The sequence below is a fragment of the Phalaenopsis equestris genome, unplaced genomic scaffold (assembly GCF_001263595.1).
Source record: "Phalaenopsis equestris unplaced genomic scaffold, ASM126359v1 Scaffold000949, whole genome shotgun sequence".
NCBI lineage: Eukaryota > Viridiplantae > Streptophyta > Magnoliopsida > Asparagales > Orchidaceae > Phalaenopsis > Phalaenopsis equestris.
Window position 1 is genome coordinate 18,265 of NW_018165388.1, and position 16,227 is coordinate 34,491.

Below are 16,227 nucleotides of genomic sequence, written 5' to 3' on the forward strand. Positions count from 1 at the left end.
ATAATTTGTGATAATTTGAACTTCGATCTTCATTTACTTTTTTATCTGACCAATTTAAATGTTAAAACTTGTTGAGAGACATATGTTCTGAAAAGGGATATGATTTCTATAACATAGAGAGAATCACATTTGATTTCATGGGAGAGTATGTCATCCATGGGATTATGTGTAAATAAATAGAGAAATATATTTTGTTGGATGCACAATTTAAGATTTTAAGGTGACAAATTAAAACCCCCAATTTGGTTTAGTTGATTGGAAACTAATGTGAGATTGTTAGCCTCAGGTGAGGGAGTAGTGGGAGTGCTTTGGGAGCTCTAGAGTAGTAGGCGGTATCCTCTCAGCCTAACCTCGAAATTAGGGACCAAACTCTGGATTAGTCAATGTTCTTTATAACACTCAGAAGAGGGTAAAGAATATGATTGCCCCTATTTATCAGTTTCTATTAAAACAAAAACTTTATCTAGTTTTTGTAATTTTACTTTTGAAAGGTTCTTAGTTAGTTAACTTTGATTTTCAACTGAATTTTACATAGCATTTACCTTAGTAGTTAATATTCAAACTTCACACTTTACTTTTATTTTTGTATTTTTAAATTATAAAATAATTTCAAAAACTAACTTCAAGGATTTTCTAACTTCCTTGTGGGATCGATATCTATGACTCCATTAAAGCCCTTTATTACTTGAGCAATACGTATACTTGCGTTAATTTTAATGGGGATTTGATAGTTTAAAAAGAGTTTAAAAGATAAACTATTTTCATAAAAGGTATTTTTGTTGGGATTATATTATATATTTATTATATATCTGCCGTGTGTAATTTTATAATATTGATGTAATTTTTTACAAAATTTACACACTAAATCTACCCCCACATCAATTGGCTTCAAGCCATTATCTTGCACCCCGATGACTGCACTCTTCTCACTTAGATTTAGAAGAGAGAACTGTCTTAGACCATCTTGAATAGTACCCTTTACCAATGCTTGTTTGACCAAATGTGGTTGTGATGTGTTGGGAACGATGAGATCTATAAGATCTTGACTGAGGTCCATGACAGTCTGTGTGTGTCCCACTAGTCGAGTCCTAAGATGAAAGTAAAGATTAATAGGCTTAGACATTATTGGCTTATGATGACCCTTGATTGCATAGGTTATGCTAAGCAGTGTCATCATTGCCAAGTATTTAGTTGGGTACCTCATCAACTCTTGAATGCATTGCATCCGACAGTAGCGTCTTAACCCTTTGAGGCATGAGGAACCGATACTGTAGGGCCTATCAACCCTCCTTCCTCTAAGGGAATTGATTTTTACTAGTAGCCACTGACTACTTTTCCAATTGGGCGGAAGCCATTCCCATGAGAGAGGTCAAGACTGAGAATGTGTTGCACTTTCTACATAACAACATTATGTACTGATTTGGTGTGCTACATCGTTTCATCTCTGATAATGGGCTAGTTTCAAAAACACCATGATCAATCAACTTGCTTGCCACCATTAGATTGATTGACGATACTCCATGATATACTGTCCGAGACCTAACGTCTTGGTTGAAGCCTTTAATAAGACCTTAGTAAACCTCATGAAAAAAAAATCTTTCACACGAACAAGAAGTGGCATGAGAAGCTCTTATAAGCTTTGTGGGTGTATTGTACGACATATCACACCCCCACCAGCTCTACCGCTTATACACTGACATTTGGGTCTGAAGAAGTCCATCCCTTGGAAGTCAAACTACCTTTATTGAAGGTTGCTCTAAGAAAAAAAACATCACAAATTAGGACAACATCCATCTCATGTTGGAGGAGCTCAATAATCTTGAGGGGCTTAGGCTACAAGTCCAATAATAACTCGAGCTTATACCATGCCTAAATGACCTGAGCTCATGACAAATTGGTGAGACCGAGGGTCTTCATAATTGAAGACTTGGTGTTGGTTCTACGTTGCTCAATTGTGACTCACCATTGAAGGCATGCCAAGTTTGAGCCAAATTAGGAGGGATTGTTCGTGATCAACAAAGTTTACGAAGGAGGTGCCGACTTGCTAATGCAAACAAACCTCATCCAATGCCTTTTCAATGGGCGATACCTGAATAGATATTATGCTTAGCATATTGAACATTTCATCACTATATTTTATGAGGAAAATTATGTTCAAAGCGTATGTAATTTGTAATCAAGTTTTATTGAGCAATAAAGAAAATGTATTTTTTCCACCTCTTCATTATTTGAGTTGTTTATAGTGACTACCTTGCTTTTTTCAAGAAGATGACTTATAGTTCATGACAATTGTATGTAAGAGAAGCCTTGTTCTTCTCTTAATTTGATTGTCAGTTTGCATTTCATGCAAGGTGGAAGTCTTACTGATGACCTATACCTGGTGCGACTAATAATCAATATAAGAGAAACCTTACACTTATCTTACCCTATCTTCCATCGATCCTCTCTATGCAGGGTCCAGAACTAGTATACCCACTCATCATCAGTGTCTTTGACATGCATGTCCAATTTATCTTTATGAATGGAGAACATGTGTGTGTTCTGCTCTCTTTGAGTGAGTGTGGTTGATATCCTTCTACGGATATGACTTAGATAAAAGGCTAAACATTTTTGTGGCTAGATCATCATCATAGTCTAACCCCACCTTTACATCCCCATGACATGAGAGATTCTTACTGCCATTTCAAGAAAAGATGTGTTGCATCGGGTGTAGCATTCAACTTGCCTATCTGATCCGTATCTGAGTGGAATACCTTCATACTCTCAATAAATCCCTAGTCGGGTCACCTTCTTAGGTGTTTCACAAAAGAACCTTATACAAGTTAGGCTACCTCAAGCTCCCTCAAATAAGGACTACTCTACTATCCTTTGAGAAATCCCCATGCGGGTCTCTTCGCCAAAGCTGGCAAAAGCACATCAAAGATGAACCAATGTACTCATCCACTTTCAAGGTCGGGATACTTCGATACCTTTCCAATAAAAATTACCTCATTATTCTCAGGGAATTCCCAGTGAAAATTTTGATTGATAGTTTCCTAACAAATGTATCTCACTTAGGTTGGACCAATTAGTCCACCCGACCCATTTTAGCAATATGACTGACTTGGGTAATATGCTACCTTGCCAATACACATATTGTATTGGTTAGAGCACTCACTCACATAGTTGATTCGTACCTAATAGGGATCCACGATACATATTCAAGTTGCTACAATTTTCTCGATAATGGTTACTTTGCTCGTTCTTAATGAAATTCCCAGTAGAGTTATTGAGCTAGAGTTTACAAAAAAACACCCCAAGGTTGGACCGTCTAATGCTTCCAAACCTTTAAAAACCTCTTTGGTATTTTGATTTACTTGGTTGATTTTTTTCACTATGTTGAAAGATGTAGTATCAACTTAAAGCCTTTGTTTGCTTGGTTGATCCACGTTTAGGTGGGATATCTTCATGATCGTGAAAATATCTAGCGAAAGCCATCCTGTGGGCACATTTGGAAAATTACTACTATAGTAGGCCTACCTGAATCATCCTGCCTCTTTAGTGATTCTTGTTGACTTGGATGACTTTGCTTGCCATGTTGGAATGTATGTCACACTGATTCAAGCCCTCTTGCTCGCTCGATCTCATGCCTAAGTCGGGTATTCTCATGCCTACGAGAAAAATCCTCAGTAAGGGTCACTTTGCTGAAGCGTGTTGCAAGAATTGATTGCCTTATTCATCCAACTCCCTCATATACCATGTTTGACTAGGGCGATCTCATCACATTTTCATTAGACAAGCAGCATTTGTTAAGCCACCCAAGTTATCTAACTGATTTGTGTTCGATCGTGATGTCCTTACATCCAAAAATATCATGATGCTATAAGAATCACCTTGGCCTATTCTTGTTATAGCATCTTGCATCACTAGATCACCTTCGCCATCTAAAATTTGGTGTCTCTTGAACTATATGACTCCTTGGTTAGTTCTTTCATGAGAACATCTCGTCTTGTGACAATTCGTGGCTTCTTAACCATTTAAATTTAATGCTTCTCAAATCACATGACTCTTCAGTCGATTCCTTCACAAGAGCATCTCGTCTCACGATGACTCTATTTTTTTAGTCACTTACTATTGTGTTTCTTGAGTTGTACACCCTTTGACCAGCTCTTTTATGAGACAATCTTGTCTCTTGACACCATCAACTTTTTAGCCATATTTTATTGTAGTTCTCAAACCCTATGACCTTTTCAGCTGGTTCCTTCATGAGAACACAATGTACAAACTCGAATTACATGAGATAATCTAACCTTTTACCATGCATACCCTTAAGGTTGAATGTAAACCCTTCAGTATTTCTCCTTACCACAATAGGTATTTGAGGCTTCATCAATTCTCGGGTTCATGCTCTACCGTCTTTGAACTCACCTTCGGGTCAAGCTGATATGGCCTTTGAATCCATCCTTTAGGTTAGATATAAGTCCCATGTGCATTCATTCCAGTTGACGTCACTAGCCACTAATCCTTAGTTATGTGACTATGTTGTTGATCGAACCATGTGGCCCCTTAGCTGGTTCATTCATGAGAACATTTTATATTTTAATGTATTTAGCTTTATTGCTTGGCTCCCTAATCAACCTACCTATCCCTTTAATGATGATGTGAGATCTCGGGCATTCATCGCGAACGTTGTGTGGGCATTAAGGTTACACACCTTGGTCAGTTCACGGATCAAAATCAAGTCACCTTGGCTTACCTTCGTAATGGATCAATGCGGACTAGCGTTTAGAAGCAATGTGAGATTATCAACATTCCTTCTTGATCTAGTAAACCTATTACCACTGAATGAGCGACCCATTAACATTCCTCATTGAAGTAGAAAGCAGCTCATTAGCCAAACAACCTTCCTCTTGAAGAGCAGCGTAAGGCCCTATGACAATCCTCATTGATGTAATGCGGGCGTTTGAAGTTTCAATACATTGATTACCTTTATGGTCATGACTCTACAACCTTTAAACCACCCTTTATGGTCATGTTTTTATGGCATTTGAACCACATTCAGTCCATGCCTCTAAGGCCTCTACGACCTCTAAGGTCATGTCTCTACAGCCTTTGGACCCACCTTTTAAGTTGGATGTAAGTCACATTCACATTCCTTCTCAATCCCTAGGATTGGATACAACCCCCAAAGTTTTCCCTCCCAAGGCACTTGACTCTTTTTGGTCATTCGAGTTACGTTAGTTGCATGACAAACCTTGGCTTGATAAAAAATTGAGCTACTTCCAATAAGTGCACTGTGCCTTTGCGGTGCAACACACTTTTTTGGGTCCTTCATTGGCATCAATTTTTGAATTCACGAGTGTAGAGCGCCTACTTGAAGGACTCGTGATGATCTACTATGCATTCAAAGTATCCTGCAGTTCAAGATAAACATTTAAGACCTGCAACTACATGCCCCGAAGAAAGAATCACAACTGGTACAGATTCTAGCCTACCGGGGAGAATTCCTCGTAGGATGATGCTAGCTCTGAATCCAAACATGTCTCATGTCTGTTCTAATGTTTAGATATCTTACCCCATAAATTCAGAGTTTTCAGTGGCCAATGGTATTCACCATCATCTCCCGCGTGCATTTTGGGAAAATTTAGATTCATATCGATTTTACTTCTGTGGGGGTTTGGGACACCTGTCAACACCAAAATCCCTTAATTAAAACCTTGGGAATGTTCATTTTCGAGTTACTATGTTGTATTTTATTGAAACACATTTATTTGTAGCTTTTGGATCGACAAAAACAATGTTACAGACGTCTGGGTCAAATTTAGGGTTTTTGACGATTGGTGTCGTACCTGGGCTCTAGAATCCATTTTCATTCGATATGGTGCACCCCCAAGGTTTCATTTGAATTCAAGAAGACCTAATTCTAGATCTTGATGTTTTTTGGTGGTTCTAAGATCTGTAGAAGTGGTCTATGTGAAGTTCCAACAAAGAAACAAAGCCGGAGTCCAAAACTCTAAAGCCCCTTTGCATTTTCTTTCTTAGCCAACCCCAGGATGTTTGTAGAGAATGCTAGGTTTGTGTTGTTGTTTTCCTAGAGGAAGCCCTAGGCGAGGAAGCATATTTGTGGCCAAATCATTTGCAAATCCGAGTGATTTCAAGAAATAAACTCTATATCTAAATCCTAGTGGGTCGGAATCCCAATTTCCCATGGCTTTGGCACTTGCAACCTTTCTTGGAGTGATTGGAATGGTCGAATCTTGAAGAATGAGAAAAAATTTCTAGGTATCCCATTCTATAAAATCATGGAGGGGTTGTAGGTTTGAAAAAATTTATAGCTAGTCCGTTCTACGAACAATGAAGGAATCCTCCTACGATAAATCAGAGGATGAAGTTCTCCACGTTCTTTGCCAAAATCGAAGGCTGCTATGCCGCATATCCAAAAGCTTAAATCCTAGCTACCTATGTGAGAGCATTAATTGAGTTTGGCTCACTATTGATGGCGATAAAATGCATCTTGCATATCTAATTGTATGTTTGTATGCTCGTTAGTTTGGTCGACGAGACAGGTATGATCGGCCACCCAGCATCATCCGACTCAATTAATCGTCCATCACCGGAAAATTCAATTGGTTGGACAATATCGATCGGCCCAGCCATATGCTCCTTGATTGATCAGCTATGTATATACCTTATTTATGGTGTTGCAGTGGGTTGGTCGCCCACGTTAGGTAAATTGACCGGTCGATACTAATCTGCCCAAACATATTTCTAATGATTGACCAATTACGTGTGAATTATGTGTTGCATCTCACATACCACACTTTGCCTCAACTTGTTGCCCTTGCCTATCGACATTACACTTTGGTCCAATTGACGACCCTAACCCGGACGACCAATCACTTTGGTCCAACCAGCCACCTCAGTTCAGTCGATTGATTACTTTGGTTCTGACCCCCTAGCCTTATTGACCTACCACTTTGGTACAACTGGACGACCAAGCACAGTATAACAAACACCTTGATCTCATCGGTCGCTCGGGTCTAGTTGACCAATTACTCTGGTCCAACCAACCATCCTAGCATAGTCGACCAATCACCTTAGTCCAGCGCGCCACCTTAGCCCGACTAAGCATGTTGGCTACATTACCCTGGATTGACCACACGATTCGAACAACCAAATTCACCTGCATAGTGTGTGTTTTTCATGTGTATTAGTGTTGCTTGCATGATCTTTTGCATAGTGATTATCACATGCTTGAGTTGCATTTTGAGTGTTCATTCATATACTCACCCCACTTGTATGATTCTCTCGAGTTAGAATCATCATTCTTCTGAGTTACCGCCCCTTGGGATACACTCATTCACTTTGGTCGCTGCCTCCATAGTGGGCCCACTTCCGAGTCACTACACCCTGTGCACACTCAACCCTCTAGGTCACTACCTCCATGCCACACCTGTCTTTTGGGTCATTGTCTCCATGACATGTCCACCTTTTTGGGTCACTTCCTCCATGGTACACCCATCCTTTGGGTCGCTGCCTCTAGGACACTCTCACCCTTTTAGGTCTCTACGTCCATGGTATACCCATCTTTCGAGTTGTTGCCTCCATAGCATGCTCACCCTTCTGGATCCCTACCTCCATGACACACATATCTTTCGGGTCGCTGTCTCCACGACACACCCAATCTATTAGGTCAGTGCCACCATGATACACCCATCTTTTGGGCCGCTGCCTCCACGACATACCAATTTTTTTAGATTATTACCTACATGACACACCCATTCTTTGGGTCACTTCTTTCATGACTCGCCCACCCATTCAAACACTGCCTCCATGACATACCCATCCTTTGGGCTACTGCCTCCACTACACGCTCATCCTTTTAGGTCACTGCCTCCGTGACACACCCACCCTTCAGGTCATTGCATCTATAGAAAACCATCTTTTGGGCCACTACCTCCACGACACGCCCACCCTTTCAGATCATTGCCTTTATGACACACTAATCCTTCTGGCTGATGCCTCCATGACACACCCATCCTTTCATGTCACTGCCTTTATGACAAACCCATCTTTTGAACCACTGCAATCATGACACGCCCATCCTTTCGGGCCACTCCCTTTATGACAAACCTATCTTTTGGGTCATTGCGTCCACGACACGCCCACCATTTCGGGTCACTGACTCCATAGCGCACCCATTCTTAAGACCGTTGTCTCCACAGCACACCCACCCTTTTGAATCACTATCTTCATGACACACCCATTTTTTGAGTTGTTGCCTCCATAACATGCCCAATATTTTGGGTCACTGCCTCCACGACACAAATCCTTCGGGCCTTACTTCTAGAACACGCCCACCATTTTGGGTCACTACCTCCATGAGAAACCCATTCTTCAAGCCACGCTCTCCATGGTGTGCTTGCATGCTTACTATTTTGATATGCATGGTAGTATATTAGGTCAATTTTCTTGCAGGGAACCATGCCTAAAATACACACCACAGGTGTATTAGATAGGAGCAATATAATGTTAAATGCCAACTCTTTTCTATAGGCGCTACTTAGCTCCTCCAGCCATACATGACTCAAATGCATTGCATATTTTTTGACTTTTTGGTTAATGTTGTATTCATGCAGGTCGCATCTTTTCTTCTTTATTTTCCTGTACTTTTTATATTACTTAGGGAGTTTATTAAAACTAAGGTATGAGCACGGGTTTTGAAGCATATGGAGGATAGAACCACATGGATCAGGAGTTGCTTGCTTGTGTCCCATACCTTAATTTTAAATCTCATTAATGTATAGAATTAGAACCAAGCGTGCACTTATGCATTATTTGGCTGCCTTTTTCTCTTTTGGAATATGTCGTCAACCTAGAGGTACAGAATTTTTTTTATTTCATATTTGGCTTATTTTTCCCACTTTTCTTGCATGTCTGTATGCTTGGATTGGTTTCACCTTTTTGGATTGTGCTTTTGTCTGGGAATCTAGCATTGTCACTTAGGCTCTCACCTGTCGCTCCTCTTGCTGTTGTTGAAATCATCTTGACATATCAGGTCTTTTGTCATATGCTCTTATGGCCTAGAGGTGTTTTGACATATCAGGATATCTCATCAGGATGATCTGGTCATTTTGCAGACTCTGTGTGTCGATAACTATATTGCCCATGTGGGGCTGTGAGAGATTCACTCTCCTCCCCATGGCTTAGCTGGAGCTTTGAAAGCATCATAGTATTACTCTAAAAAAAACTATCCTTTGATAGCTTTGTGTTTTATCACTTTAAATGTAAGCAGAACTCCTTGGATCAAGAGTATTCTTGTTCAACTCACAAGATGTAATTAATTAAGTGGGACACGTCCCCTTAGGAGCACTTTAAACCCCATAACAAGAAAACAAACATGAATCTCTGGTTGTGGGTGATTTCTAGACATCTTTTTGTAGATATGACAAGTTATTTTAATTTGATCATATTCAGATGTACATGCTTGAACTATCCCCGCGAGGTTGGCCGCACGGAAGTTCTCCATATTCTTTCTCTTATTTGTCTACAGTTATTATAAGTTCTGCTTTTCTAATTTCTCTCTTCTCCTGATCATTCATTATCCGGAAGAGAAACTTATTCAGAAAAAGAAAGTATATGTCGATGGACAAACTAACAACTCCTTTAAAAATAAAAAAAAAATAAAGGAATGAAAGCAGTAGGATATCTCATAAGTTTAAAAAATGATCATCAAATCTACGTTTAATTCAAAGATTTAATCAATTTATTGACTATCACATTAACTTTTTCTATTTTAAGAAAAATATTAATATTATTAGATTATAAGGAAATTATTTACTTGGAAGTAGAATTTAAAATTTTAAACAATATATTTTCTAATTTAGAAAAAAAATTAATCATAAATATAGTTTAAATAATTTTATTTTGATATAGAATTTAGGTGTCATATTTAAGGTTATTTAGACCATTAATTAATTCTATAAGATTTGGTTATGACACGCTACTCATCATGTAATAAGAAAATATTGATGGTCATAGTTTGTCGATCACAGCCGTTGTCAATCTTAAATCTAAGGACTAACTTTATTAGTAAATCAAAGTGCTAACCCTTACTAAAAATTAAAATGAATACATGTTAATATGAAATTGAATGGTCAAATAAAATTGAGTACATTTATCATTTAACTAGATCAAAATATTATGAAGTTGTATAAACAACTAGAAAAAAAAGTTGAGTATATAGAATTATCAAAAGGTACAAGTTCTTGCAAAATTTTCTTGGAAAATATAGCTTGCTCAAACAAAATATTTTTAGTGAATGTAATTCAATAGGAGGAGATGTAATTTACTTAAATATGTTTGGCCCACCAGAGGGAAGAGAATGCTAAAGTAAATTTAGCCTAGATCAAGTCATATAACACTCAACTCAAATATAATTGATACACTTAAACATAAATGATTGTAAATATATTTGACATGTGGAAAAATAAAATCAAGCCATTTTTCTGAGTAATTTTTTCCACTCAGATATACAACAAAACAAATTTAAGAATGCCTAAGAATACAAAGCAAAAAAAAAGAAAATAGTGCTCAATCATAATTTGCATGATAAAGCATGAATATGATTTTGCTCAAAATATGGGGAGGTGAAACTAAACTAGTAACAATAGATCTAATCCATCTAAACCAAGATAAGCCACTTGGTAAATTTGGTTGTTTAAGTGTAATGTTAGATTAAGAAACTGAATGACATCTAATTATCTATGGAATGCATACATAAGTACTTAGAAATTGATAACTAGATGATGATATGAGGATGATCATATGAATTTTGTTTAAGGATTATGACTATCTATGTAAAGTGTGAGCACAACATATAACCCTAATTTTAATTTCTAATATGACGAAATGCTAATGACCAAATAATCATGAAAACCAGGATACAATCTAGATCAAATCAATCAAATTGACATAATAACTTGAATTATTCTATAAGAACTCCAGCTTATCTATGTACGAGCATTAGTGATTCATGAGAGAGCATGATTTATTTGTGTGGGGAATCACAATTTTGTGGCATTCATATATTTATTATTTATCTTCTCTTCTTTAAATGTAACTTAAGGCTTTGGCAAGAGTTGGTGACTGCCCTTAATTTATAAATCATGACCATTGCTTCTTTCTTATTAAATCTTTATCTCTATCACCCCATATGTGTTTTGCCTTTCTTTAAGAAAAAAAAAACAGATATCTTGATGTCTTTGTATTTGGGTTCTATCATCCCTTTATTGTTTGTTCTTGCTCTCGTATGCAAGCCATTTGGTGCCTTCTTTCTAACAATATACATGAACCATTCAAAGATATTTTCAACTATAATGTTTTTCCATTTATGATAAAGCACATAGATTTTAAAGGAAAAACCATTATGCATGTGTGTTGCATCTCATACTCTCGTATTTGTATGAACTATCTCATAACCTTAGCAATGGAAACATTGGGCTTGAGATGAATCACTATTTTTCCAATAATGAGAATGGACAGACCCGACCTAGGTCTGCTAGGAAGGGTTATTTGTCTAAATATGTTTAATGTCATCATTTGGTATATCAGGGAAATTGCGGGTTCTCATTCCCTTGGTAGACTTAAAATGATGACAAGGATCCATAAGGTGGATATATTTGCTATTTTAGAACCTCTAGTCACCTCTGGATGATTGTATCTTGGGTAAATTCATAAATTTATCTTTTTTTTGCTAATTCTTCTAACAAAATTTGGGTGTTTTGGCGGAAGCATATCACAGTGGATATTGTCACTGATGATACATAGTTTGTTCATACCTATTTCACAATGGATGTTTTTTCTAGGTTCCTCACCTTTGTTTATGCCGGTACTTCTAATGTTTCCCGACTTGATCTTTGGCACAAGCTTTCTGTGATGGGTTCTTCCATCAATCATGAGTGGATGGTTGGTGGAGACTTTAATATGGTGATGCATGAATCTGAGAAATTAGGAGGCACGAGAATTGACACTACTTTAATCAACTAATTTAATGAATCTTTGGCCTTAGCAGGTGTCTCTGATCTGGGCTTTATAGGTTCTAAATTCACTTGGAAAAGGGGCAAATTGTTTGAAAGACTTGATAGATGCCTTGCTAATCAACATTGGGTTCCCTCCTATGATTTCTCTCAAGCTCAGCACCTTTCTAGATCTGGCTCGGACCACAGTCCTCTCTTCTTATCTTTCGGCTATTTCAAAAAAATCTCCTATTTATCATTTTCGGTTCTTAAATGTTTGGGCGAAACATGATGAATTTTTGAGATTAAGTGCAGCTAATTGACATTGCGAGGAGGTGGGAAATGCTTGTTACATTCTTTGGAAATTACATAAAAGGGTGGCTGCTGCTTTAAGGGCTTGGAATTGGGATGTATTTGGTGAGCATGCTAGAGTCAGAAAAGCTGAACAAAGGGTGAACATGCTTCAACCTTTGTAGTATTCCTACAGTTGAGGAAGTTTACTCTATCCTTCTTGACATTAACTGTAATAAAGCTCCGGGACCTGATGGTTTCACTTCTGCTTTCTATATTACATGTTGGCTACTGTAAATGATCATGTGGTTTCGGCTGTCCAGAGTTTCTTTAGAGGGGAAACCCTTAGCAATTATTTCTCTATTGCTACTATAGTTCCCATCCCTAAGAATACCCAAAAAAGCTTGTGGGAACATTTCAGACCAATCTCTTTAACATCTGGGATTTCTAAGGTTATTAGCAAGATTTTGGTCAAAAGCCTACAGCCCCCCTACACAAATTAATCTCTTTGAATCAATCTGTTTTTATTCAGGGGAGGGGGGTTACAGATAATATTATGCTAGCTCAGGAGCTTATTCTTGATATTGATAAAAAATGTAGAGGAGGCAATATGGTTACTAAACTGGACATTCGCAAGACTTATGATTCTGTTAGCTGGGAGTTTATTTTGAATATTCTTAAAGCCCGTGTTTTTTTCTCAGGACTTTTGTAAGTGCATATCATCTTGGCTTCATTGCAACAAGTACAACATTCTTATTAATGGCCAATCTCGTGGTTTTTTTAGTGCGGGTCGTGGGATTAAATAGGGTGATATTTTATCCCCGACCATTTTTATTCTCATTTTTTATTATCTCTCAAGAATGCTTAATAACCTTTTAAGGCAGAATCCAAAGCTGCAATATTCTCATAAGTCTAATATGACGGTATCTCATTTAGCCTATGCGGATGATATGATTCTTTTCTCTAATGCAAGCAAGTCCATGGTGAAGGAGATTCATAAGTTATGATTTTCAGTCTGTTTCCGACCTCTCTTTTAATGATAGTAAATGCAACATATATTTGGGGAACACGATTAACTGTTCTAATACTTCCTGGATTGCTAATTATACGGGTTTCTCTCTCTCTACCCTTCCACTTAAATATTCGGGGGTCTTTCTTCTTAATGGCCAAAAAAGATGGATACAGTCTGACGAGGTTATAGAGAAGATTCGGAAAAGAATCTTGGATTGAAAAAATAATTTCCTATCCTTTGGAGGCCGTATTACACTGCTTAGGAGCATCCTTCATTATCTTCCGCTTTACACTCTTCAAGTGCTCCAACCCAAGAAAAGTACTATTTTGAATCTTGAAAGGTGCTTTAATAAGTTTCTTTGGATGGGAAATCACTCTGGTAGAAGATGACTACCTTGGAAGAAAGTTTGCAAACCTTTTAGCGTTGGGGGTTTGGGTTTTAAATCCTTCCAACATATCGCTGATATTAATGTCTTTAAGCAATGGTTTAATTTCAGGAAAAATGAGTCCTTATGGGCCAATTTCATGCATGGGAAATATTGTTGCTTCTCTCATCCTGCTTTCATCACTTGGAGGCTTGGTAACTCCATCATGTGGAAGAGACTGCTTTTGGTTAGAGACTGGGCGAAGAATTTCATATTTTGGGACGTGGGTTCTGGAAATCTCTCCTTCTGGCATGACTGTTGGTCACATGTCTCTCTTCATTTGAGGGATACTACGTTTTCAAATCTCAAAGTGTCCGACACTTGGGTGGATGGCCATTGGAATCTTCCTCTTCGTACTACTTTATTGGGGATGGAGGGAGCCACCTACATTTCCAACATTCCTATTGATCCTCATATGCGTGATACTCCTGTGTTGAAATTACCCTTGGCTAGCTCTATTACCAAATCTATTTATGTTTCTCGATATAGCTTTCATAACACCCCTTGGGGTCAAGATGTGTGGAGTTGGGCTTTAACTCCGTCAATGTCTTTTTTGGCTTGGCGCATATTTCGCTTAACTTTACCTTGCGATGACATCCTGAAGATGAAAGGTTTGAGAATTGTCTCCCACTGTTGCTTGTGTAATTCGGTGGAGGAAACTCTTGAGCATATCTTCTTTTTGTGCCCTTGTTCTTTATATGTTTGGAAAATGGCCGGTTTGTGGTTTGGTAACATTATTACTCAGGCGAGGAACCTCTTGCTTACCTCTTTGAGGTACAATTCAGAACGTAAGAGGAAACACTTTTGGCAAATCTATCCTTATATTATTTGTTGGTTCATATGGATGGCAAGGAATGACATTATTCATGAAGAAAAGGTGATTCATAATACTATGGTTTTCTCAAATATTATCCCTTACATTAATAAATTATGGAGATTGGGGAATTCCAAAAATGGTTTCTTTTTGGGCATCAATTATTTTCTTGCTTTGGGACATACGAATTTGGAAGGGAGGAGGTCCCTTCATCCTCCTATTTTAGTGAAATGGTCTCCACCTCCTACAGGTTTGTTTAAAATTAATACAGATGGAAGTTGGAATGTCTCTGAAGCTGGTTGTGGGGGCATTATTAGGAATTTTGTGGGGGACTGCATTCTTTTTTTCTCCTCTCCTTCTAATGCGGATTATCCTATAGAGGTGGAAGCTCGGGCTATTTTAAACGGTGCTATTTTGGCTCACTATTTAAGTTGGAGGAACATCATTTTTGAATGTGATAATCGTACCTTAATTGACATTTTAGATAAAGGTGTCGATGCCCCTTGGGATATTCTTTATCATATTAGAAGGATTAAAGGGTTACTATCCAATGTGAATGTTATTTGGAGTTTCAATTACCTGGACGACAATCAACCCGCTAATTGGATCGCTAAATTAGGAAGTTCCGCTCAAACTTATAGAGTGGGATCTACTCCCCCTCCTCCTTTAAATACTCTCTTGGTTGGTGATAATATTGATGTTCCTTATATTCGCAGGGTTGCTTCTTTTTAAGTCTCATTGGGTGGCTGTGATTTTGTGCTCGGCTCTTCCTATTTGCTCTACCCTTTTCTTTTTCCTGTGCACTTTGGAGACTTGGATTTTGCGGTTTATGGGCAACTATACTACTTTGTTATACTTTAATTGGTGCAAGGTGATCCAGGATACCTCCACCATTTATTCTCGGGTATATAAGGGAGGCCCATGGCTTCCTTTTTGGAAGCTCATTTACAAATACCTCTCTTGGTGTGTTTCGATGTGCGAGGAGGCTCAGGGCTCCTTTGCTTTGGTTGAGAGGTGTTTTGGGATGATTGTTATGAGAGGTATGGAGTATGGGAGACACTATTTTTGGTTTGCTTTGATGGTTTTATCGGGGGGTTGGAGGCTGGATATTTTTAAAGGACAGTATCTCTTATATTTGGAGGCCCACGGCTCCAAAATCCTTTGCCAATATTTTTGCTTGGGTGGGCTATACTGGCTCAGGTTGTTGGATTTTGGTGGTAGATTTGCGGGATGCTTCTCTTGCCTCGGGTTGTCTGTTTTTACTGTTTGGATTTTTGAAGGAACTTGGACCACTATGATCTTTCTTCCCATTTACACTAACCAATGTCTTTATGTTTCAGCCCTTTTGAGTTGCAGGTTTTTGTTGCAGGTTTTTGGAGGTTACTTAGGTTACTTTGTCGGATCCCTGCCCTCGTGAAGTCGCTCTTCGGCTTACAAGTTTCTTACCTTGCTACTTTTCTTATACATCTACTTTTTGGGTATACCTTTTGGTTTGATACATGTATTTTTAGGCTTTTCTTCTTTTAGATACTGTTTTTATCCTTTTTTTGGTAGAGTTGTAATGAAAAAAACGGAACCCCTAGGATCTCCTGTTTTTTATTTTCTAGAAGAGATCCTGGTTTTCCCAAAAAAACTTTGTAGTCGTTTTTTTTGAAATTAACACGTAAGGAGCCACAAACTGCTCTTTCTA

The 16,227-nt window shown here is 38.2% G+C and overlaps 1 protein-coding gene across 1 annotated transcript; it reads left to right on the plus strand.

Annotated features, from left to right (window-relative positions):
• Positions 1-11,846: 11,846 nt before the first annotated feature.
• On the plus strand, positions 11,847-15,269 carry LOC110032464 (the record flags this gene model as incomplete). Its single annotated transcript, XM_020736108.1, has 3 exons — positions 11,847-11,946; positions 12,820-12,995; positions 13,796-15,269. Coding segments are annotated over 3 exons (1,750 nt in total), but the record flags the coding sequence as incomplete, so codon positions are not given.
• Between the last annotated feature and the right edge of the window lie 958 nt (positions 15,270-16,227).